This window comes from Pristiophorus japonicus, chromosome 5 (genome assembly GCF_044704955.1).
Source record: "Pristiophorus japonicus isolate sPriJap1 chromosome 5, sPriJap1.hap1, whole genome shotgun sequence".
NCBI lineage: Eukaryota > Metazoa > Chordata > Chondrichthyes > Pristiophoridae > Pristiophorus > Pristiophorus japonicus.
Window position 1 is genome coordinate 15,930,209 of NC_091981.1, and position 26,286 is coordinate 15,956,494.

Genomic DNA, 26,286 nt, shown 5'->3' on the forward strand with positions numbered 1-26,286 from the left:
TGGCAGACATTTAGAGACCGCATGGATGAACTACAACAATTGTACATTCCTGTCTGGCGTAAAAATAAAAAAGGGAAGGTGGCTCAACCGTGGCTATCAAGGGAAATCAGGGATAGTATTAAAGCCAAGGAAGTGGCATACAAATTGGCCAGAAATAGCAGTGAACCTGGGGACTGGGAGAAATTTAGAACTCAGCAGAGGAGGACAAAGGGCTTGATTAGGCCAGGGAAAATAGAGTACGAGAGGAAGCTTGCAGGGAACATTAAGACGGACTGCAAAAGTTTCTGTAGATATTTAAAGAGAAAAAGGTTAGTAAAGACAAACGTAGGTCCCCTGCAGTCAGAATCAGGGGAAGTCATAACGGGGAACAAAGAAATAGCAGACCAATTGAACAAGTACTTTGGTTCGGTATTCGCTAAGGAGGACACAAACAACCTTTCGTATATAAAAGGGGTCAGAGGGTCAGTAAGAAGGAGGAACTGAGGGAAATCCTTGTTGGTCGGGAAATTGTGTTGGGGAAATTGATGGGATTGAAGGCCGATAAATCCCCAGGGCCTGATGGACTGCATCCCAGAGTACTTAAGGAGGTGGCCTTGGATATAGCGGATGCATTGACAGTCATTTTCCAACATTCCATCGACTCTGGATCAGTTCCTATCGAGTGGAGGGTAGCCAATGTAACCCCACTTTTTAAAAAAGGAGTGAGAGAAAACAGGGAATTATATGTCTGACATTGGTAGTGGGTAAAATGATGGAATCAATTATTAAGGTTGTCATAGCAGCGCCTTTGGAAAGAGGTGACATGATAGGTCCAAGTCAGCATGGATTTGTGAAAGGGAAATCATGCTTGACAAATCTTCTGGAATTTTTTGAGAATTTTTCTAGTAGAGTGGACAAGGATGTGGTGTATTTGAACTTTCAGAAGGCTTTCGACAAGGTAACACACAAGAGATTAATGTGCAAAGTTAAAGCACATGGGATTGGGGGTAGTGTGCTGACGTGGATCGAGAACTGGTTGTCAGACAGGAAGCAAAGAGTAGGAGTAAATGGGTACTTTTCAGAATGGCAGGCAGTGACTAGTGGGGTACTGCAAGTTTCTGTGCTGGGGCCCCAGCTGTTTACATTGTACATTAATGATTTGGACGAGGGGAGTAAATGTAGTATCTCCAAATTTGTGGATGACACTAAGTTGGGTGGCAGTGTGAGCTGCGAGGAGGATGCTAAGAGGCTGCAGAGTGCCTTGGATAGGTTAGGTGAGTGGGCAAATGTATGGCAGATGAAGTATAATGTGGATAAATGTGAGGTTATCCACTTTGGTGGTAAAAACAGAGAGACAGACTATTATCTGAATGGTGACAGATTAGGAAAAGGGGAGGTGCAACGAGACCTGGGTGTCATGGTACATCAGTCATTGAAGGTTGGCATGCAGGTACAGCAGGCGGTTAAGAAAGCAAATGGCATGTTGGCCTTCATTGTGAGGGGATTTGAGTACAGGGGCAGGGAGGTGTTGCTACAATTGTACAGGGCCTTGGTGAGGCCACGCCTGGAGTATTGTGTACAGTTTTAGTCTCCTAACTTGAGGAAGGACATTCTTGCTATTGAGGGGGTGCAGCGAAGGTTCACAAGACTGATTCCCGCGATGGCAGGACTGACATATCAAGAAAGACTGGATCAACTGGGCTTGTATTCACTGGAGTTCAGAAGAATGAGAGGGGATCTCATAGAAACGTTTAAAATTCTGACGGGTTTAGACAGGTTAGATGCAGGAAGAATGTTCCCAATGTTGGGGAAGTCCAGAACCAGGAGTCACAGTCTAAGGATAAGGGGTAAGCCATTTAGGACCGAGATGAGGAGAAACTTCTTCACCCGGAGAATTGTGAACCTGTGGAATTCTCTACCACAGAAAGTTGTTGAGGCCAATTCACTAAATATATTCAAAAAGGAGTTAGATGTTGTCCTTACTACTCGGGGGATCAAGGGGTATGGCGTGAAAGCAGGAATGGGGTACTGAAGTTGCATGTTCAGCCATGAACTCATTGAATAGCGGTGCAGGCTCGAAGGGCCGAATGGCCTACTACTGCACCTATTTTCTATGTTTCTATGATTCTAGGTACAGAACTAAAATTGGGGGAATTTTCCAGGCTGGCTACAGATCTGTGCAGAAATCCCATTCACAAGGTGGCCCAGTTTCCATTTCTTGATGTTAATCAGGAATCATTATTCATGGAGCTGCCAGTTACTGCTGTGAACGCAGTTTTGGGAAATCATTAATTGCATTATATAGGCACCCAACAATGAACATTGTGTCAATCTACATCCTGCACTGGAGGAGGCCAGTGGTTGGTATGAACTGAGTATTCTTGTCCAAACAAAATGACCGTCTGCTTGGTGCTGCTGTGCACCCACCCTCCTGGTCACAAGTCGGAGCTAATGGTTTGTGTGTGAATATCAAAGCAAATATTTCATATTGAAAACTCTTAGGTGGGTGGAATTTTAACTCCCAAAACAAAGGCAGGTTTGGGTCGGGTGGGAGGTTAAAGTTTAAAAAATCTCATTCCTGTCCCCGCCTCCAACCCGCCCACTTTCGCTTTTAGCGAAGGCAGGACAGGGGGGCATTAAATATTACAATGGGGCTCCGTGCCTCATTTTGTTGCTGAATCTTAAATTTAACTCGGGGCAGCCGGGTTTCCTGGGCCTCGGGTAACCTGGTAATTAAAGGAAGGCAAGGACTGCTGGTTCCAGTGTACATGCTGCGCCAGACCCTTCCCCCCCACTCGCTGATCAAGCGGAATGGCGATCAGGGTTGGGGGTGGGTGAGAGTGATCGAGGGGTGGTGGGGGCGATCGGGGGGAGAGGGCGATCGGGGTGGTGAGGGTGATCGAGGGGGGTGAGGGTGATCGAGGGAGTGTAGGTGATCGGGAGGGAGTGTAGGTGATCGGTGGGGTGAGGGTGATCGGGGGGGTGAGGGTGATCGGGGGGGTGAGGGTGATCGGGGGGGTGAGGGTGATCGAGGGGGTATAGGTGATCGGGGGGGGTGAGGGTGATCGGGGGGTAAGGGTGATCGGGCTGGGTGTAGTGACCGGGGGGGTGAGGGTGATCGAGGGGGGTGAGGGTGATCGAGGGAGTGTAGGTGATCGGGAGGGAGTGTAGGTGACCGGGGGGGTGAGGGTGATCTGGGGGGTGTGGGCGATCGGGGGGGGGCGGGTGAGGTTGATGGGGGGGTGAGGGTGATCAGGGAGGTGAGGGGAATCGGGGGGATTGGGTGATCGAGGGGGTGTGCGTGATCGGGGGGGTGAGGGCGATCAGGGGGGTGAGGGTGATCGGGGGGTGAGGGCGATCAGGGGGGTGAAGGGGATCTGGGGGTTAAGGGTGATCGGGGGGGTGAGGGTGATCGGGGGGTGAGGGTGATCGAGGGAGTGTGGGTGATCGGGGGGGTGAGGACGATCAGGGGGGTGAGGGGGATCGGGGGGATCGGGTGATCGAGGGGCTGAGTGTGATCGGGGGGGTGTGGGTGATCGGGGGGGTGAGGACGATCAGGGGGGTGAGGGGGATCGGGGGGTGAGGGTGATCGAGGGGGTGTGGGTGATCGGGGGGGTGAGGGCGATCAGGGGGTGAGGGGGATCGGGGGAGTGAGGGTGATCAGGGGGGTGAGGGGGATCGGGGGAGTGAGGGCGATCGATGGGTGAGGGCGATCGGGGGGGGTGAGGGGGATCGGGGATGAGGGGGATCGGGAGGGTGAGGGGAATCGGGGGGATCGGGTGGGGGAGGCAGTTTGAGGGCGATCGGGGGCAGGAAGTGATATTATTGGGCTCGGAGCCAAGATTTGTTTGTTAACGCTCCTGTGAAGCACCTTGGGACGTTTTGCTTCGTTAAAGGCGCTATATAAATGCAAGTTATTGTTCTTTCCATTCTGAATTTTCCAATTGATGCTCCAGAGCGATGATGGGATGTCGATGAAATTTACTATTTGGTTCCTTAATCTTTGCAGCTTGCTGTGAGAGCGCAGCGTTAGGTTATATCTCACCATATTATTCAATTGTAGCATTCTCTCTACAGCTTATCTTTTTAAAGCACATATTCTTCAGTAAAATCTGTAATAATATCTAAAAATTATTGAGAATAATTCATGCCTTAACAGATTAAAGTGGACAGTCCTGCTGCAACTGTACAGGGTATTGGTGAGACCACACCTGGGGTACTGCGTACAGTTTTGGTCTCCTTATTTAAGGAGGGATATACTTGCATTGGACGCAGTTCAGAGAAAGTTCCCTAGGTTGATTCCTGAGGTGAAGGGGTTGTCTTATGAAGATAGGTTGAGCAGGTTGGGCCTATATTTATTGGAGGTTAGAAGAATGAAGAATGAGAGTTGTTCAATCTTATTGAAATGTATAAGATTCTGAAGGGGCTTGACCGGGTAGATGCAGAGAGGATGTTTCCCCTTGTGGGAGAATCTAGAACTAGGGGTCAGAATAAGGGGTCGCCCATTTAAAACGGAAACGAGGAAGAATTTCTTCTCTCAGAGGGTCGTGAATTTTTGGAACTCTCTACCCCAGAGAGCTGTGAAGGCTGGGTCATTGAATACATTTAAGGTGGAGATAGGCAGATTTTTGAATGATAAGGGAGTCAAGAGTTATGGGGAGTGGGCAGGGAAGTGGAGTTGAGGCCCAGATCAGATCAGCCATGACATTGAATGGTGGAGCAGGCTCGAGGTGCCAAATGGCCTACTCATGCTCCTATTTCTTACGTTCATATGTTCTTGCTAAACTTCAGTACTGACACTTTAACTGATTAAAAAATGTTTTTAAACAGTCAAAACATGGCTGGTGGTCTCTTTACTCAACTTGTGTCTCACTGCATTTGCTAGAATCTGGTTCTTATTGATGTCTCTGGCTATTGTGCTTCAGGACAGAACCTTGCAATCTGTTCTTGGGTGTCAAGTGATAGGAAGCGCATGGATGCTTTTCAAAAGCCTCAGGTGATCGAGTCAACGGAAGGAATTTGTTTGTCTGATTATAATGATTACGTTTTATTTCTCTTTTTCATCTCCCTAGGTCTAACATGTTCAGTCACGGGAAGATTTGATAAGATCGACAGAACATCAACATCCTGGTTAATGGATATTTTTTTCCATGATGTGAATAAATGCTGACGTTTCCCCAGTGGGCAGTCAAACCATGGAAGTACTAAGATCTCCTCGGGTCATCTTCTGATACTGGATTTATCGGGCGCCGGAGCTGCACTGCAACATCTGAAAACCACAAAGGAATTTCGATCAAAATAGACTTGGTCTCACAATGAAAATTCCGTCCATTCTTTCCTTGTGTCCTGTGCTGCTCTGCCTTGGTTCCGTTAGTTCCGCAACGTCTCACCCGAACTTGATTACGGTGTCAAGAAACCAGAGCAACCACTTAGAGGTGGAGAAGCAAGTACATCATCGTCCCAAGCGTGGATGGGTCTGGAACCAATTCTTTGTTTTAGAAGAACATATAGGACCAGAAGCTCAGTACGTGGGCAAGGTAAAGGATTCAGCTCTTATTAGATCACATTGAGCAAACAATGGCTTTCCAAATGTTTTCGTTCTTTGGAATCAGATTATAGTGAGACTTCAAATGTAGTTAATGAATCCTCAGGTTGTCCCGTTTCTGGATCACACCCATCCCAGCATTCCTTTTCTTACGCCACTCCATTAGCAAAAGACCAAGCACGGCACACGATCTGATCCGCCTACATAGATATTCACACACACAGAGTCCTTAAGCTCGAAAGCTTTGATGAACCAAGGTTCATGGAAAAGCTCTGACATGCCAGCTTGTGTGAAGGTATTTTGATGGAGTAAATAAGGAGGAAATAAGTTTCCACTGGCAGGAGGGTCGGTAACCAGAGGACACTGCTTTAAGATAATTGGCCAAGGAATCTGAGGGGAGATAAGGAGAACGTTTTTAACGCAGCAATTTGTTAAGATCTGGAAAACATTGCCTGAATGGGTGAAGAAAGCAGAGTCAATAAAACTTTCAAAAGTGAATTGGATAAATAATTGAAAAGGAAATTGTTGCAGAGAAGAGGGGAAAGAATAGAAGAGTGAGAATAATTGGATAGCTCTTTCAAATACCCAGCAGAGGCACAATGAGTTGAATGGCCTCCTGTGCTGTGTGATTCAGTGATCCCTCCTTGCCCCAACTGGCTCATCTGTACAATGTTGTTACATTATTCTATACCTCGCCCCAAAAGCAACTTTGATGTGGTTGCTCTAAATAAAGTGACCATCCCATTTTTTGGCTGCATGTTCAACCTTCAAATGCTGAGCTACAGACATAGGGGCAAAATTGCTCCTTGTTATAGCCCCGTTAATGCCTTCGACGGGTGCTAACGTAATGCAATGGTGTTTTTGACCGGGGGAGGGTGGCGCTAACACCTCCCAGGAAATTGCCCCGGAGATTTGGGAGGAGCTGTCTGGCAGCGCCGCGCAGTGTGGTTAGCGCCCCAGGCCAGCACGCAGCCAATGACGGCGTCTTTGCCGTGTGTGCTGATTCCTCAGCACCCCGCGCCGACCCCTTAACGCCCCGCAGGGGGAAATCGCCTCACAGGTCGCGAGGCTGGTGCGGGCGGATGTCAGCGGCAGTTCCGCGGGGCGCCAAACTGGCGGACATCCGCTGCCGGCGTGTTATTTAACGGGGAGGCATTTAGTGCCCGAGGCTACCATCGTGCAGACCGCCACTCCGTTTTGGGTACCGGGCTGTTGGCCCGGTCAAACGCGTCCCTGGTGGCCCAGTGGCGGCCACCAAAAGGGCCTGCAGAGTGCGCAGAGGCCCGCCCCTTTAATGGCATTTCAGCGCGTCAGCGCTACATAGAGTGTATCCGAATAGCACTGGCCTGCTCCGCATAGCGCCACGTTACCGCCCCGGGAGCGCCACTCAAAGGAAGCGGAGCGCCGGAGACAATGCTCCACTTCCTTTGAAGGGGCACGGCCCAATTCCGGGTCGGGGGCGGGACATCCGAGCCAGGTGCAGGACGTCCCGGCCCCAGAAGGTTACCGCCCCCAATAGGGGCGAGGGGCACTTTCGCCCTTTATGAACTTCTTTGCACAAGAAGTTTAATTTATTTTCCAGAAAAATACTATGTTTGGGAGAGGAGGCAAATTATATTTTACACTGCCGATCTTAGTTCAAGGCCAGATGTCATCTTTTGTTTACTGAACATGTTGAGTGCATGACTTCTGACCACTGGTTAATTGTGCAGTAATAGCGATCTACTGCCACTGTTGAGGAAACTGGTTTAACATTCATCCTTTTCATAATGCCTCATATTTGACATTGGACAATTTATCATTTAAGCATTTATCAAGAGAGTAACTACTACGCCCAGTAATACAGCAATATGATATGTTGGTGTTATGGTAAATGATGCCGAAAATAATATTTAGTGAATAATGTTTATCTGCAATTGAATGACAAGAAAATACTATAATCCAATCGGGGATGTTCAAATCATTCCTAATGCCACAGATTAATTTTCAGGTATTGGTTACAATTTTTAATATGAAATAAATGGTGAATATTTATTTTTAATCGTAACTGGTTTCTTTTTGATGTGGAGCTATGTTTGTTTGTATTTTCAATTCTTATGAGATAGAATCCGAATTATATCGCATGGCATGACAGTGCCTACAAGCTTTGATATGGATGATATGAAAGTTATCTTTCTGACACGTTATATAAAGTAGCACATTGTGGAATGCCATCACTGTTTACATGTCTGCCTCCCTCAGAGTTTCTTTGTTTAGGAAACAGGACCTTAATCCAGGATTACACATTCTACTATTTTTACTTTCCTGTGACGATATCCTTGCTTTAAAATCTACTTATACAATTTACAACCATGCTCAGAGGAAAGTTGGTTTAACTGTTAACTCTTCATGTGTTGTTCCCTCCAACTCCGCAGAAAAAACATTTGAGGTAACCAGATAGTGTGAACCCTCGTTCCCACACCCTCATGGTCTACAGGGCTGCAGTAATACCCGCCCTCCTGTATGGATCAGAGGCGTGAACGATGTATAAAAGGCACCTCAAGTCGCTGGAAATATATCACCAACGATGTCTCTGCAAGATCCTGCAAATCCCCTGGGAGGACAGGCGCACCAACATCAGTGTCCTCGCCCAGGCTAATATCGCCAGCATTGAAGCACTGACCACACTCGATCAGCTTCGCTGGGCAGGCCACATAGTTCGCATGCCAGATACGAGACTCCCTAAGCAACAGCTTTATGCGGAGCTCCTTCATGGTAAACGAGCCAAAGATGGGCAGCGGAAGCGTTACAAGGACACCCTCAAAGCCTCCCTGGTAAAGTGCAACATCACCACCGACACCTGGGAGACCCTGGCCGCAGACCGCCCGAAGTGGAGAAAGTGCATCCGAGAGGGCGTTGAGTTCTTCGAGACTCAATGCAAAGAGCATGAAGAGGTCAAGCGCAGACAGCGGAAGGAACGCGCGGCAAACCAGCCCCACCCACCCCTTCCCTCGATGAATGTCTGTCCCACCTGTGACAGGGTCTCTGGCTCTTGTATTGGACTGTTCAGCCACCAGAGAACTCACTTTAGGAATAGAAGCAAGTCTTCCTCGATTCCAAGGCACTGCCTATGATGATGACCCGATGTATGACTTTGAAGTGGGGACTGTTTATTTATTTGCTGCCTTCTAAACAGTTTAATACTTATTCTTCACTCTGAGTGCAAAACCATGGGTGACCAACTGGTATTTTCTGTTTTTATTTAATCTGACTTGCTGAACACCTGGTTGAATAAAGCATGATTTAAAAAACAAATAGGGTGAAATAAATGGGGGTACTTTAATCCAGGATTGCTAACACTTCTTCTTCAAAATATTGATTTGTTCTGAGGATTAAAATGGTTTACAATGATCACAGTAAAGGGGAATAAAGTTAACTGATTGTTGTGGTACTTACACAAACTTGAACTACATTGTTATGTATTGAATAATGTAATTGGATTCTGCATAATTAGTTTGCCATTTTCGAGCTCCTTCCCTCAACCATTTTGCACAGACCTATGAAAACAGCATGTAAAGCATTTCCCCCTAGTCCTTCATCTGCAGTGCTGGGACAATTGAGATTTCCTCATTCTGCTGTTTAATTACATGCCCTCAAAGAATCTTTTTTCCCACTGCTCTCCTTCAGTTGATGTGTATTTGTGTTCCTAAGATATATTTCCCGCTGTGCATTTGGCCAAATCTCTTGGCATAGTTTAGTGGATTTTACTTAGAAATTGCTAAATAGACAATTGAATGTTTTAGTGTATAAAGTAGATTGGCATTCACTGGGAGGGTGGAGAAAGTTGGAACTCGCAATGCCTTGCTAAAACACTTCATAGCTGTGAGAAATGTGTGATCATTGTATCTATCCACAGCTAGAGTTAGATTATTTGAGTTGATTTCAAGCTGCTTGGTAATCAAGATTCAACTAAGGACCATAGGGAATATCGAGGAGCTTTAGGTGTCCTCCTACAGGAAACACAGATCGTTTCATATAAGCTATATCTTGCAGGTAAAGCAAGCAATTAGGAAGGCAAATAGCATGTTGGCCTTTATTGCAAAGGGTTGGAGTACAAGACTAAGGAAGTTTTACTACAATTATACATGATCATAGAAACATAGAAACATAGAAAATAGGTGCAGGAGTTGGCCATTCAAGCCTGCACCGCCATTCAATGAGTTCATGGCTGAACATGCAACTTCAGCACCCCATTCCTGCTTTCTCGCCATACCCCTTGATCCCCCTAGTAGTAAGGACTACATCTAACTCCTTTTTGAATATATTTAGTGAATTGGCCTCAATAACTTTCTGTGGTAGAGAATTCCACAGGTTCACCACTCTCTGGGTGAAGAAGTTTCTCCTCATCTCGGTCCTAAATGGTTTACCCCTTATCCTTAGACTGTGACCCCTGGTTCTGGACTTCCCCAACATTGGGAACATTCTTCCTGCATCCAACCTGTCTAAACCCGTCAGAATTTTAAACGTTTCTATGAGGTCCCCTCTCATTCTTCTGAACTCCAGTGAATACAAGCCCAGTTGATCCAGTCTTTCTTGATAGGTCAGTCCCACCATCCCGGGGATCAGTCTGGTGAACCTTCGCTGCACTCCCTGAATAGCAAGAATGTCCTTCCTCAAGTTAGGAGACCAAAACTGTATACAATACTCCAGGTGTGGCCTCACCAAGGCCCTGTACAACTGTAGCAACACCTCCCTGCCCCTGTACTCAAATCCCCTCACTATGAAGGCCAACATGCCATTTGCTTTCTTAACCGCCTGCTGTACCTGCATGCCAACCTTCAATGACTGATGTACCATGACACCCAGGTCTCGTTGCACCTCTCCTTTTCCTAATCTGTCACCATTCAGATAATAGTCTGTCTCTCTGTTTTTACCACCAAAGTGGATAAGCTCACATTTATCCACATTATACTTCATCTGCCATGCATTTGCCCACTCACCTAACCTATTCAAGTCACTCTGCAGCCTCATAGCATCCTCCTCGCAGCTCACACTGCCACCCAACTTAGTGTCATCCGCAAATTTGGAGATACTATATTTAATCCCTTCGTCTAAATCATTAATGTACATCATAGGCAGTCCCTCGGAATCGAGGAAGACTTGCTTCCACTTCCAAAGTGAGTTCTCTGGTGGCTGAACAGTGCAATATGAGAGCCACAGACCCTGTGGGATAGACATTCGTTGAGCGAAGGGGTGGGTAGGGCTGGTTTGCCGCGTGCTCCTTCTGTGTCAGCACTTGACCTCTTCATGCTCGTTGCATTGAGACTCAAAGAACTCAACGCCCTCCCGGATGCACTTTCTTCACCTCGGGTGGTCTTCGGCCAGGGACTCCGAGATGTCAGTGGTGATATTGCACTTTACCAGGGAGGCTTTGAGGGTATCCTTGTAACGCTTCCGCTGCCCACCTTTGGCTCGTTTACCATGACGGAGCTCCGCATATAGTATTTGCTTAGAGAGTCTCGTATCTGGCATGCAAACTATGTGGCCTGCCCAATGAAGCTGATCGAGTGTGGTCAGTGCTTCAATACTGGGGATGTTAGCGTGGACAAGGACACTGATATTGGTGCGCCTGTCCTCCCAGGGGATTTGCAGGATCTTGCAGAGACATCGTTGGTGATATATCTCCAGTGATTTGAGGTGCCTTCTGTACATCGTTCATGCCTCAAATCCATACAGAAGGGCGGGTAATACTACAGCCATGCAGACCATGAGCTACAATTGTACAAGGCCTTGGTGAGACCACACCTGGAGCACTATGCATAGATTTGTTCTCCTTATCTGAGGAAGGATATACCTGCCTTAGAAGGGGTGCAACAAAGGTTCACATCAGATTGCTTCCTGGGATAAGAGGGATGTCTTATGATGAGAGATTGAGTAGATTGGGCCTATACTCTCTGGAGTTTAGAAGAATGAGAGGCGATCTCACTGATTCTGAAGGGGTTTGACAGGGTAGATAATGAGAAGTTGTTTCCTTTGCCTGGAGAGTCTAGAACCAGGATGAGGGGTCGGCCATTTAAGACTGAGATTGTCATGTATTCAACTGTCATTGTAATCCATGTATAAACTGATCTAAGTTGAACACTGTGAGACCACTGACCATTTGGTGGTGAACTTGTGGGAGACATTCCTAACCTGGACTTTCAGGTATAAAAGGGAAAGCTCCACCCATCTTCTGCACTTAAGTGCTGGCTAATAAAGGTTACTGGTCACAGAGTGACCTTCTCTCTAGTATGGGCCTCGTGTGCATTTGTACTGTTTAGTAAGGACATATTATTGGCGAAGAGAAATTGGGATTTAAACCATGCGACCATGGCTACTAGCAGCACAGACGAGAGGTACTGTGTTGGTGATGATTGGGCCGATTTTATTGCGAGATTACAGCAAATTTTCGTCACTAAGGAATGGCTGGGACAGGATTCGGCCGACAAACGCAGGGCTCATCTCCTGACGTTTTGTGGATCCAGAACGTACTCCCTGATGAAAGACCTTCTAGTGCCAGGGAAGCCGGCGGACAAGACTTTTGAAGAGCTCAATAAGTTGATTGGGCAACACTAAACCGGTGAGCAGCGTGCACATGGTGAGACACCAGGTTTACACGCACCGGCGGCGAGAAGAGTAAAGCGTTCCAGACTTCGTGGCAGACCTCCGGCGACTGGCAAGCCAATGTAAGTTCCCAGATGCTTGCAGAGCGGAGATGCTGCGAGACTTTTTTATTGAGGGCATCGGGCACGCTGGGGTTTTCAGGAAACTGATTGAGACCAAAGACCTGACCTTGGAAATGGCGGCTTTGATGGCCCAGACATTTATCTCAAGGGAGGAAGACACCAGAATGGTATTTGACAAAAATCTTGGTTTAAATGCAGCAAATAGACAGGGAGTTAACATTGTTAACACGGCACACAGTTCACCAGGCAGACAGGAGCAATCGGACATGCCCGAGCATGCAGTCGAACCCAAAGGGGGAATTCAACAGAGACAATGGCTAGCTGAACGGCGATTCATGCCATCGTAAGCGACAATGTGGTCAGTAATGGGGCCATCAACACCTGTCAATGGTGTGCTTAAGGACAGTTGCAGAGACAGTAAGAGACGATCGACTGGTAATGGACCTTTTGTTTCCAACAACGGCTCATGTTGGAGGTGTGGAGGCAAACACACAGCCAAAGCTTGCAGGTATCAGCAATAAACCTGCAGAAATTGCAACGTCAGCGGTCACTTGGCACTTTTGTGCAGGAAGCCTGCAGCCAGGTTGATATACGAGGAGGACGGGCCCGATGTAAGCCCTATGAGGCCAAATGGACACTGGGGGAAATCGCTGGAAGCTGAAGTTCAGCGAGTTCATGTGGAGCACATGTACAGTTCATATACCAGGACGCCACCGAGAATGATGAAAGTGCTCCTCAATGGCATCCCAGTATTAATGGAGCTAGACATGGGGGCCAGCCAGTCCCTGATGAGTATCAAACAGTTTGACAAGTTGTGGGCGTCCAAGGCCAGGAGGCCAAAATTATTGCCGATTGACGCACAGCTACGAACATATACAAAGAGATCATTCCGGTGCTAGGCAGTGCCACGGTAGTCGTGACCCACAAAGATTCGGAGAACAGGTTGCCACCTGGATTGTCCCGGGGGATGGTCCTGCACTGCTGGGGAGGAGTTGGCTTGCTGTCATGAACTAGAAATGGGGCGATGTCAATGCAATTTCTTCTGTGGAGCGAATATCATGCTCACAGGTGCTGGACAAATTTGACTCACTATTTCAACCCGGCATTGGCACTTTCATGGGGACCAAGGTAGTGATTCACATAAATCTGGACGCCAGACCAGTACACCGCAAGGCCAGAGCGGTGCCGTATGTGATGTGGGACAAGATAGAAGGCTAATTGGACCACCTGCTGAGGGAAGGCATCATCTCGCCAGTCGGATTCAGTGACTGGGAAAGCCCGATTGTGCCGGTGCTCAAGGCGGATAGGTCGGTCAGGACATGTGGTGATTACAAGGCCACCATCAATTGAGTGTCACTCCAAGACCAGTACCCGTTACCGAGAGCAGAGGACCTCTTTGCGACGCTATCCGGTGGCAAACTTTTTTCAAAATTGGACCTGACCTCAGCTTACCTGACCCAGGAGCTGGCGAGTGAGCCGAAGAAGCTGACCACCATCACAACACACAAGGGGTTGTTTGAGTACAACAGATGTCCGTTCAGAATTCGCTCGGCCGCAGCGATCTTTCAACGAAACATGGAAAGTCACCTCAAGTCGATTCCAAGGACGGTGGTTTTTGAAGATGACATCCTCATCACGGGTTGCGATTCTGAAGAACACCTCCGCAACCTGGAGGAGGTGCTACGCAGACTGGATCGGGTAGGTCTGCGACTGAAAAAGGCGAAGTGCGTCTTCCTAGCTCCAGAGGTAGAATTCCTGGGGATGAGGGTAGCAGCAGATGGAATCAGACCGACTGCGTCCAAAACGGAAGTGATCCAGAGAGTACCCAGACCACGTAACACGATGGAGCTGCGTTCATTCCTAGGGCTCCTGAACTAATTTGGTAACTTTCTTCCCAAATTGAGCATGCTGTTAGAGCCACTACACGTGCTCCGATGCAAAGGTCGCAAATGGGTCTGGGGGGACAGCCAGGAAAGGACTTTTGATAGAGCATGCAATTTGTTATGCTCCAACAATCTGTTAACGCTATATGACTCATGTAAGACACTTGCTTTAACGTGTGATGCATCATCCTATGGGGTTGAGTGTGTGTTGCCACATGTTAATGCCAAGGGTCAGTTACAGCCGGCAGCTTATGCCTCCAGAAGTCTGTCCCAGGCAGAAAGGGCTACGGGATGGGAGAAAAGGAAGCGCTTGCATGTGAATATGCAGTAAAAAAAATGCACCAGTACCTGTTTGGCAGGAAATTTGAGCTGGAGACAAATCACAAACCCCTAACTTCCCTTTTGGCCGACAACAAGGCCATAAATGCAAATGCGTCGGCCCGCATACAGAGGTGGGCACTCACATTAGGCGCCTATGACTATATAATTCGGCACAGACCGGGCACTGAAAACTACGCCGATGCACTCAACAGGCTCCCACTAGCCACCACTGAGGGGGCAATCGAGCATGCTGCTGAGATGGTCATGGCTGTTGAAGATTTTGAAAGCGAAAGCTCACCCGTGACAGCTTGTCAGATCAAAGTCTGGACAAATAGAGACCCGCTAGTGTCTTTAGTCAAGAAATGTGACCTGAATGGGGACTGAGCAGCCACGTACGGGGCATGCCCTGAGGAATTTAAACCATTTCACAGGCGCAAGGATGAACTCCTGATTCCGGCCGATTGCCTACTATGGGGAAACCGAGTAGTCATGCCCCAGATGGGCAGGGAGGCATTCATCCGAGAACTCCACAATGAGCACCCGGGCATTGATTGTCATGATGAAGGCAATTGCCAGGTCACATGGTTGGTGGCTAGGGATAGATGCAGACATGGAACTTTGTTTTGGCAGGTGCAACACGTGCGCCCAGCTGGGCAATGCACCCAAGGAAGCCCCCCTTAGCCCCTGGTCCTGGCCCGCCAAGCCATGGTCACGCATCCATGTGGACTACGCAGGTCCTTTCATGGGAAAAATGTTTTTGGTTGTAGTAGACGCCTACTCCAAATGGATCGAGTGTGACATTCTCAAGTCAAGCACATCCTCTGCCACGGTAGAAAGTCTACGGGCAATGTTCGCCGCCCATGGTCTACCGGACGTCTTGGTCAGCGACAATGTCCCGTGCTTTACAAGCATTGAATTCCAGGACTTCATGGCAGGAAATCGTATCAACCATGTCAGAATGGCACCGTTCAAGCCGGCCTCAAACGGCCAGGCGCTTAGCACGCCTCCTGTTGGCCAATAGATCCCGACCACACTCGCTCACAGGGGTTCCACCTGCAGTGCTGCTAATGAAAAGGACACTCAAAACCAGGTTATCCCTTATACACCCCACCATGAAAGAAATTGTTGAGAGCAGGCGCCGGTCACAATGTGACTACCATGATGGGAATGCGAGGGCGCGATGTATTGATGTCAATTACCCTGTCTTTGTCCTCAACTACGCTGCAGGGCCCAAATGGCTTGCAGGCACTGTGATTGCCAAAGAAGGGAATAGGATTCTGGTAGTCAAACTTACCAATGGACAAATCTGCCGCAAACACCTGGATCAAACAAAAAGGAGATTCAGCAACCCCATAGAAGAAGCAGAGGAAGAACACGATGTAGAGTTTACTCAACCACAGGTGACTGAACACCGGAACCAAGTGGAGGAGAGCCCAGTCACTGTGGGCAGTCTGGACAGGCCTGAGGCACCGCAAACAGCAGACACTCAGGCCAGCGCCCTACAACCGGAGCCCCAACTCAGGTGCTCTACATGGGAGCGTAAACCACCAGAGAAACCTGTGATCCCAATAAGACTTTGGGGGGAGAGGTGATGTCATGTATTCAACTGTCATTGTATTCCATGTATAAACTGGCCTAAGTTGTACACCTTGAGAACACTGACCACGAGGTGGTGAACTTGTGGGAGACACTCTTAACCTGGACTTTCAGGTATAAAAGGGGTAGCTCCACCCATCTTCTTCACTTCAGTGCTGGCTAATAAAGGTTACTGGTCACAGAGTGACCTTCTCTCTAGTATGGGCCTCGTGTGCATTTGTACTGTTTAGTAAGGACATATTAGAGATGAGGAGAAAATGTCTTCACTCAGAAGTTGGTGAATCTTTGGAATTCTCTACCCCAAAGGGCTGTCGATTCAGAATCGTTGAATATACTCAAGGTTGAGATTGATAGATTTTGGACCTATAGGGGAATCAAAGGATATGGAGATTGGGCGGGAAAGTGAAGTTTTGCTCGAAGATCAGCCATGATCTTATTGAGTGGCAGAGCAGGCTTGAGGTGCCGTATTGCCTACTCCTGCTCCTAATTCTTATGTTCTTAGTATACATTGCTTTCCAATATTTTTGATGACAACAATTTTGGAAATTTGCCACATCTGCCAAACGATAGAATTAGGTACAAGCTTGACAAGATCAAATGCCGTGAATTCCAGGCAAATTCCTATTTGATTATGTATAGATTTCCAATGCACTAAAACATGTAATCTTAGCGGACCAAATTGGATTTATGCGCAAAGCGATGCAAGCACATTTAAAAAATTTAATCGTTTCGGATGAGATATAGCTGCGGGAGACATGAATCCTCCTTGCCCCAGTTTTCCTGCCTATGTAAATAAGTGATGCTTTAATTGCATCTTCCCACTGTTAGACTGCTTTCTTGTTCTTTATCGTTTTGTAACTTTAAACACCAGATTACACATACACCCAGTCGCAACAATGCAGGATCAGAACTGAATTAAAACCTCATACCTTCCACATCCAGATCTTTTCATACTGCACCGTTCCGGCATGAGAGCGAGCTGCTGAGACACTATCCACGATTCCTGTATGAACTGCAGAACAGTCGTTTCCTTACATTTCTGACACCAGATTTCACCTTTATGTCAGCTGTGGCTCAGTGGGCAGGACACTCACCTCTGAGTCAGAAGCTCGTGGGTTCATAGTCCCACTCCGGGGACTTGAGCACATAAATCTAGGCTGACACACCCAGCGCAGTGCTGAGGGAGCGCTGCGCTGTCAGAGCTGCCGTCTTTCGGATGAGATGTTAAACTGAGGCCCCGTCTGCTCTCTCAGGTGGACGTAAAAGAACCCGTGGCAGCTGTACAAAGCAAATGCCGCGACAGAGGCGTCAAAGATGCAGTATAATGTGGATAAGTGTGAGTTTATCCACTTTGGTGGCAAAAGCAGTAAGGCAGATTATTATCTGAATGGTGACAGATTAATAAAAGGGGAGGTGCAATGAGACCTGGGTGTCACGGTACACCAGTCATTGAAAGTAGACATGCAGGTACAGCAGGCAGTAAAGAATGGCATGTTGGCCTTCATAGCGAGAGGATTTGAGTAGAGGAGCAGGGAGGTCTTGCTGCAGTTGTACAGGGCCTTGGTGAGGCCACACCTTGAATATTGTGTGCAGTTTTGGTCTCCTAATCTGAGGAAGGATGTTCTTGCTATTGAAGGGTTCAGCAAATGTTCACCAGATTGGTTCCCGGGATGGCAGGACTGGATCGACTAGGCTTATATTCACTGGAATTTAGAAGAATGAGAGGGGATCTCATAGAAGCATGTAAAATTCTGACGGGATTGGACAGGTTAGATGCAGGAAGAATGTTCCCAATGTTGGGGAAGTCCAGAACTAGGGGTTACAGTCTAAGGATAAGGGGTAAGCCATATAGGACCGAGATGAGGAGAAACTTTTTCACCCAGAGAATTGTGAACCTGTGGAATTCTCTACCCCAGAAAGTTGTTGAATCCAGTTCGTTGGATATATTCAAAAGAGAGTTAGATGTGGCCCTTACGGCTAAAGGGCTCAGGGGGTATGGAGAGAAAGCAGGAGTGGGGTACTGAAGCTGCATGATCAGCCATGATCATATTGAATGGCGGTGCAGGCTCGAAGGGCCGAATGGCCTGCTCCTGCTCCTATTTTCTATGTTTCTATGTTTCTATCCTCATTTCGAGGGACTGCCAATGATGCTGATGAGGACTAATTGGATAGCTCTTTCAAAGGGCCAGCAAAGCACGATGGGCTGAATAGTCCCTTTATGTGCTGTATGGTTCTATGATTAAATGCGACTTCATTGTAAACGGTTCTCATTTCTAATCTCTAGGTACATGTTTTCATTCTTGTAATATTCACAAGTCTTTATAACCTCTTGTAGCACATTCATTTTATTGCGTTCCTTCTAACCAGTGTTAGCGGGAGTCACTAAAATGAACGAGATGGTGCTGTTTCCTCTGGGGTGTCTCGATTTTCACAGCCATCTCAGAAGACAGTACCCCTCGATGGCAATATAAATAAAAGGGTGGAGGCAGCTATGTTTCTTGGCTGCTGTTGTCTGAAAAACTCAGCCCATCTCTGTAGCCCAGCTTTTGTGCACCTTGAACTGTGTGGATCATTACGGGTGGAATTAATTGGGGAAAGTAGAGCTATTGAGTAGAAAGTTGTGAACTAAAGTTTAGAACAAGTGACCATGCCATTGTTCTGAGGAAGCCATACTGTAATAAACGTCAGCATTTACATAGCACCCAGGATTCTGAGCCATAATATTTTTTTATCACTTTATTCTAGGACCTCCATTGAGAGAGTAGTTAGCAAAGCAAATGGGATCCTGGGCTTCATAAATAGAGACATTGAGTACAAAAACAGTAATGTTATGCTGAACATGCTCTGGTTAGGCCACAACTGGAGTATTGCATCCAGTTCTGGTCACCACACTTTAGGAAAGATGTGAAGGTCCTTGAGAGGGTGCAGAGGAGATTTGCCAGAATGGTTCCAGGGATGAGGGGTTTTAGCTACAAGGCAGGTTGGAGAAGTTGGGGCTGTTCTCCTTGGAGCAAAGGAACTTGAGGGGAGATTTGATAGAGGTGTGCAAGATTATGACAGGTTCAGATAAGGTAGCCAAAGAAAAGCTATTCCCATTAGCTGATGGTACAAGGATTGGGGGGCACAGTTTTAAGGCTTTGGGCAAGAGATACAGGAGGGATGTGAGGAAGAACTTTTTTACGCAGTGAGTGGTAATGACCGGGAACTCGTTGTCAATGAGGGTAGTGGAAGTAGAGATTATCAATGATTTCAAAAGGAAATTGGATAGGAACTGGAGGGAAATAAACTTGTAGGGCTACGGGGATAGAGTGGGGGAATGGGACTGACTGGATTGTTCTACAGAGAACCGGCATGGACTCGATGGGCCGAATGGCCTCCTTCTGTGCCGTAGTGACTCAGTGACCTGCAGACATAATTATGCCCCCATTATAAAGCCATAGGCTCTGTCTTTACTTTTATATAATACTTTGGTTTTATATTATTGATAGTTAAATCGCAAACCTACAGCACTTCAGGAAGTAGAGAATTAAATTTGGTCGGAGCAGATGAGGAGATGATCGGTGCAACATTGAGCTGCAATAGTGCCATCACTGGAGTGAGGTTGGAATTACAGCATGAGAGGTGACACTTTTATGTGACCTCTGCTGGTGTCCAGCTCCTGCCATCTGGCCTCAATTACAGTAAGCAGTGCCTCCACTTCATCCTGTAAGAAATTCTTGGTCCTTGAGCTGTGTTGCATCTTATAATGCAGCTCCGATTTTTCCACAGAGAATTAAAGTTCTCACACACACTCCTGGCTCTTTAAAAAAATGGCCGAATGCAGACCCGGAGCTGTACTGGGCATGTGCGCCCATAACAGTCACATCAAAGCCTTCCTTTTTTTTTCTGCGCATGCGCAGAAGGGAGGGGGGGCATCATTTTTTCGGCGCAGACATTAGGCTCCACCTCCCCAAAACTAAAGGACAGGCTGCGTGGCGCCAATTTCAAAAAATAGAACGGGGAAACTTGCGACTTACTTTTTTGGCGTAGTCGTGGCCACAAAAAAAGGGCGTAACTCTGGCAATACGCCAAAAAACGGCATTGGGGAAAATTGAGCCCATAATGTACCAGCTCCCTTGAAGTTCCGGTTTTTGGTCACTAAGTGATATTGGTTGCACTCTGATTATGGAACTTTTTTGTGAAAGGATGAAATATAAAGAACTCCACTAATCTGTTTCCCTTACCATCCGTTTTTCTCCCCAGGCGTCGCTTGGAGCACTCCCGGCCCGGCTCTTTAGCTCAGGAGTTTACCATCCTAGCGCCCAAGAGAGGTGTACAATGCCTCCCTTAGCGCTGGGCCCTCTGACGCAGGGCCCAGCTGTCCAATGTCACTTATTGAGGCACAAACTGTTCCAGGGCGCTAACTTTACTCCCCCGCCACCTGCCGCCATTACTGCCCCGAAATCATCAAAGCCAAAAATTCAGCTTTGAGCAGGAAATATACAGGAGTGTTGAGAGATTACTCCAATGGGATGTACATTGTCACCAATGATGGAGGGGATGATGCGTGTGATTAAAAAAAACAATCTTGTCGGTCGTAAAGAGATGTTTCTCTTCTAACTCATAGGCTATAAAGTTATTTTGTTGTTCCAAGCGAGCTAGTGGGAGTCACACCGATGTTCCTTTGGCAGTCATGAAGGGGTGGGTTTTTGGTTCTTCTACGCTCCGTTTATCGTCCCGTAGCAGCGGCAATGGCGGTGGTGAGTTGCTCTGGCCGGGCGGTCAGCTTCCGGCGCCCCCCGGCGATCCTCGGGTCGGGTTTAGCGGCGGCGCGGAGCAGCACCGCCCACAAAAGCTGCGCCCGGTGTGCCGCGCCCCTGGTTGTGACACAGGCGCGAGTTTTGACTCTTGCCCGACCCGTCCGCCCCGAAGTGCGCCCCGCAGTGAACGCCTGCGAAATCAGACGGCCCAATGATAGCGACTGCAGAGAGGGAAGTAGTGGGCTCCTCAGATAAATGTGATTGTTTATTCTCTTAATTTTTTTTTGCGATTTATGTTGTAGTGGCGTGGGCAATGTTTTGGGAATGTTTTTGTGTGGTGGGGGGGGGGGATTTCATTTTTTTCTCCCCAGGCGTCGCTTGGAGCACTCCCGGCCCGGCTCTTTAGCTCAGGAGTTTACCATCCTAGCGCCCAAGAGAGGTGTACAATGCCTCCCTTAGCGCTGGGCCCTCTGACGCAGGGCCCAGCTGTCCAATGTTACTTATTGAGGCGCAAACTGTTTCCGGGCGCTAACTTTACTCCCCCGCCACCTGCCGCCATTACCGCCCCGAAATCATCAAAGCCGAAAATTCAGTTTTGAGCAGGAAATATACAGGAGTGTTGAGAGATTACTCCAATGGGATGTACATTGTCACCAATGATGGAGGGGATGATGCGTGTGATTAAAAAAAACAATCTTGTCGGTTGTAAAGAGATGGAAGATGACTTGCCATTAATTCCAGTTTTCATTGTATTTTGTTCTGAGTAAAACAAGAGTATTGCTCAGTGAATGCAGCTAGATCAGGTGACTTGATGGACCAGAATATAATCGAATGTCAGGAATTAATCAGTTAATGTCATCTTTGATGGCGCTAAGGGACTAAATACAAATAATAAAGGACCGCTATAAACTGGGGTGAATGATATTCTATGTCAATGGCAGCTAGCAGTACCTTTAACTATTGTGAATGTGCTTGGCCTGCCAGGCAAGTTTAGTTTGAAAATTTAAGAGACAGAAATATTAAAGCTAATTAGTGATGTGTTACTCACTATCCTCCATTCAGCCTTGAGAAATGTTACTGGGAAATAGAAACATCAGGCAAATATTTTAACTGTTGTTGATATAAAATGAATAATGGAAAGGTGTCCAAGGATTAAAAAGTTATTTAAAACAGACACAATGTTATAGTTGTTGGCAAATGGACCAAACATACAAAATGCAAATAGATTCTGTTATATATGCAGACGAGAGATATACTCTCTGTGTAGTCACTGTATAGTTGCATAAACATAGAAACATAGAAAATAGGTGCAGGAGTAGGCCATTCGGCCCTTCGAGCCTGCACCACCATTCAATAAGATCATGCCTGATCATTCACCTCAGTATCCCTTTCCTGCTTTCTCTCCATACGACCTTGATCCCTTTAGCCGCAAGGACCATATCTAACTCCCTCTTGAATATATCCAATCAACTGACATCAACAACTCTCTGCGGCAGGGAATTCCACAGGTTTCTCCTCTGAGTGAAGTAGTTTCTCCTCATCTCGGTCCTAAATGGCTTACCCCTGATCCTTAAACTATGACCACTGGTTCTGGACTTCCCCAACATCGGGAACATTCTTCCTGCATCTAACCTGTCCAGTCCCATCAGAATTTTATATGTTTCTATGAGATCCCCTCTCATCCTTCTAAACTCCAGTGAATTCAGGCCAAGTCGATCCAGTCTCTCCTCATATGTCAGTCCTGTCATCCCAGGAATCAGTCAGGAACCTTCACTGCACTCCCTCAATAGCAAGAATGTCCTTCCTCAGATTAGGAGGCCAAAACTGAACACAATATTCCAGGTGAGGCCTCACTAAGGCTCTGTACAACTGCAGTAAGACCTCCCTGCTCCTATACTCAAATCCCCGAGCTATGAAGGCCAACATACCATTTGCCTTCTTCACCGCCTGCTGTACCTGCATGCCAACTTTCAATGACTGATGTACCATGACACCCAGGTCTCGTTGGACCTCCCCTTTTCCTAATCTGCCGCCATTCAGATAATATTCTGCCTTCGTGTTTTTGCCCCCAAAGTGGTTAACGTCACATTTATCCACATTATACTGCATCTGCCATGCGTTTGCCCATTCACCTAACCTGTCCAAATCATGACGCCACCTCTTAGCATCCTCCTCACAGCTCTCACCGACACCCAACTTAGTGTCATCTGAAAACTTGGAGGTATTACATTCAATTCCTTCATCTAAATCATTAATGTATATTGTAAAGAGCTGGGATCCCAGCATTGAGCCCTGCGGCACCCCACTAGTCACTGTCTGCCACTCTGAAAAGGACCCGTTCATCCTGACTCTCTGCTTCCTGTCTGCCAACCAGTTCTCCATCCACGTCAGTACATTACCCCAAATACCATATGTTTTAATTTTGCACATCAATCTCATTTGTGGGACCTTGTCAAAAGCCTTTTGAAAGTCCAAATACACCACATCCACTCTTTGTCCACTCTACTAGTTACATCCTCAAAGAATTCCAGAAGATTTGTCAAGCATGATTTCCCTTTCATAAATCCATGCTGACTTGGACCGATCTTGTCACTGCTTTCCAAATGGGCTGATATTTCATCTTCAATAATTCATTCCAACATTATCCCCATTGCTGATGTCAGGCTAACCGGTCTATAATTATCTGTTTTCTCTCTCCCTCCTTTCTTAAAAAGCGGTGTTACATTAGATACTCTCCAGTCCTTAGAAACCGATCCAGAGTCGATAGACTGTTGGAAAATTATCACTAATTCATCCACTATTTCTAGGGCCACTTCCTTAAGTACTCGGGATGCAGACAATCAGGCCCTGGGGATTTATTGGCCTTCAATCCCATCAATTTCCCTCACACAATTTCCCGCCTAATAAGGATTTCCTTCTGTTCCTCCTTCTCACTCGACCCTCGGTCCCCTAGTATTTCCGTAAGGTTATTTGTGTCTTCCTTCATGAAGACAGAACCAAAGTATTTTTCAACTCGTCTGCCATTTCTTTGTTCCCCATTATAAATTCACCTGAATCAGACTGCAGGGGACCTACATTTGTCTTCACGAATCTTTTTCTCTTCACATATCTATAGAAGCTTTTGCAGTCAGTTTTTATGGTCCCAGCAAGCTTCCTCTCATACTCTAGTTTCCCCCTCCTAATTAAACCCTTTGTCCTCCTCTGCTGAATTATAAAATTCTCCCAGTCCTCAGGTTTGCTGCTTTTTCTGGCCAATTTATATGCCTCTTCCTTGGTTTTAACACTATCCTTAATTTCCCTTGTTAGCCACAGTTGAGCCACCTTCCCCGTTTTATTTTTACTCCAGCGAGGGATGTACAATTGTTGAAGTTATCCATGTGATCTTTAAATGTTTGCCATTGCCTATCCACCGTCAACCCTTTAAGTATCTTTCGTCATTCTATTCTAGCCTATTCACGTCTCATACCATCAAAGTTACCTTTCCTTAAGATCAGGACCCTAGTCTCTGATTTAACTGTGTCACTCTCCATCTTAATAAAGAATTCTAACCATATTATGGTCACTCTTTCCCAAGGGGCCTCGCACAACAAGATTGCTAATTAGTCCTTTTTCATTACTCATTAAGATGGAGACTTGTTACCTGATGTACTATCAATACGGTTTACACTATATATATACTATGCTGGCTCCACTAGAGGGTGCAACTGGTGGAGACCGGGGATTCCTGCCCCTGTGGCAGAGGCTGTCCCCCAGAGGGCACTACGCGGGGGGGTGGCGGGGGAGGGTGGCGTGGGGACCTGAGGTTCAGCTGCATAGATGTGCAGGGGCCAGTATAAATGGCTGCCCAGCATGCTTGTGCCTCACTCTGGAGTTATGAATAAAGGACCAAGGTCAGCACTGTTTGAGTATAACACATTGGCTTGTGGAGTTATTCATAAGTGCATTGCAGACATAACAGGTTCAATACAGAATGTGCTCCTGCAATCAAAACCTCCTGTCTGCTGATTGTAAATCATCTGCAAGGTGAAATGTTTACTCCGTGAACAACAGGAGCAGACAGGGTAAGGTGGGAGGGCAGATGTGGGGTAGATTGCCCATAAGAGAGGCAACATTTGTGGCTGAACCTGGATCCATCAAGCTTCTTCCTGGGGGGAAATCTGGCCCAAGTTCTGCGGTGTAAGCGAGTCTTCTGCCCCGCCCCCGACATCGAGACGACCTTTGGGGGCATGCCTAGCGGAGATCTTGGGCTCCCCCTGGACTCTCTCCCTAAACCCAATCTAGATCAAGACAGCAGTAAGCTGACAGTAATAGAAACAGAAAATCCTGGCAATACTTGGCAGGTCGGGCAGTATCTGTGCAGAGAGAAACAGAGGTAATGTTTCCTGTCGATGACCCTTCATCAGAAGAGTAAGTTGACAGGAGTCACGCCTCTCCTGAGCCCCGATCACATCGCTCTACAATAATTCGCTGCTCCTGCACCCCTACCTCGCCACTCCTGCTGTACCTGCCCACGTTCCAATCAGAGGCCTGGACCTTGATGATGTCCAATCCAGTCACCTTCTTCACAGCTGTCGCTCTCCAGCATGCGCTGTGCCTTTAAGTGGTCCGCTGCTTTGAAGGCCCAGAACAGGCGAGGGCCCAGGGGCAGCACGGGCCAGCCCACACTGCGATATGTGCGTGCAATAGGTCCGTGCAGCAGAGCGGGTCTCCAGTCGTCTTGGGTAATCCTTGCCACTGGACCAAGACCTAGCTCTGTCAAGCCCGTGTGGTGGCTGGTGTGCAACGGCCACCACACGTTAAAAAAATCCACTCACAGGGCATCTTCCACCCTTCAACATGTAGATCTGGATCTGGAATATTAGGTCCTTCATGGAAACACCTGTGAACTCATCCCTTTTTGATGTGGAAGCAAGTCATTCTCGATACGAGGGACTGCCTATGATGATGATGAAATTGACAGTAGTTCTTTTGTCGATCGAAAAAAGTCTTCCCCCCGCCCCCAAGCCTGCCCAAGGGAAATCTCAGAGGGGAATTACCTTTCAAAGAGTACCTGTTTGCTCCCTTGGGAAAACAATTTGGCTCCCTTTGCATAGAATCAGACATTTACAGCACGGAAGGAGGCCTTTTCAGCCCATCATGTCCGTGCTGGCCAACAAAGAGCTATCCAATCTAATCCCACTTTCCAGCTCTTGGTCTGTAGCCCTGTAGGTTACAGCACTTCAAGTGCATATCCAAGTACTTTTTAAATGTGCTGAGGGTTTCTGCCTCTTTCCACCCTTTCAGGCAGTGAGTTCCAGACCCCCACCATCCTCTGGGTGAAAAAATTTCCCCTCAAATCCCCTCTAAACCTCTTACCAATTACTTTAAATCTATGCCTCCTGGTTGTTGATCCCTCTGCTAAGGGAAACAGGTCCTTCCTATCCACTCTATCTAGGCCCCTCATAATTTTATACACCTCAATAAGGTCTCCCCTCAGCCTCCTCTGTTCCAAAGATAACAAACCCAGCCTATCCAATCTT

At 47.2% G+C, this 26,286-nt stretch overlaps 1 protein-coding gene across 1 annotated transcript in view; it reads left to right on the top strand.

Annotated features, from left to right (window-relative positions):
* Positions 1-5,143: 5,143 nt before the first annotated feature.
* LOC139263748 (cadherin-18-like) overlaps positions 5,144-26,286 on the top strand; it is a 330,093-nt gene continuing 308,950 nt past the window's right edge. The window contains exon 1 of the mRNA XM_070879786.1: positions 5,144-5,516. Within this exon, the coding sequence (XP_070735887.1) occupies positions 5,295-5,516 (222 nt within the window). The 5' untranslated portion in view covers positions 5,144-5,294. The remainder of the gene's footprint in view (positions 5,517-26,286) is intronic.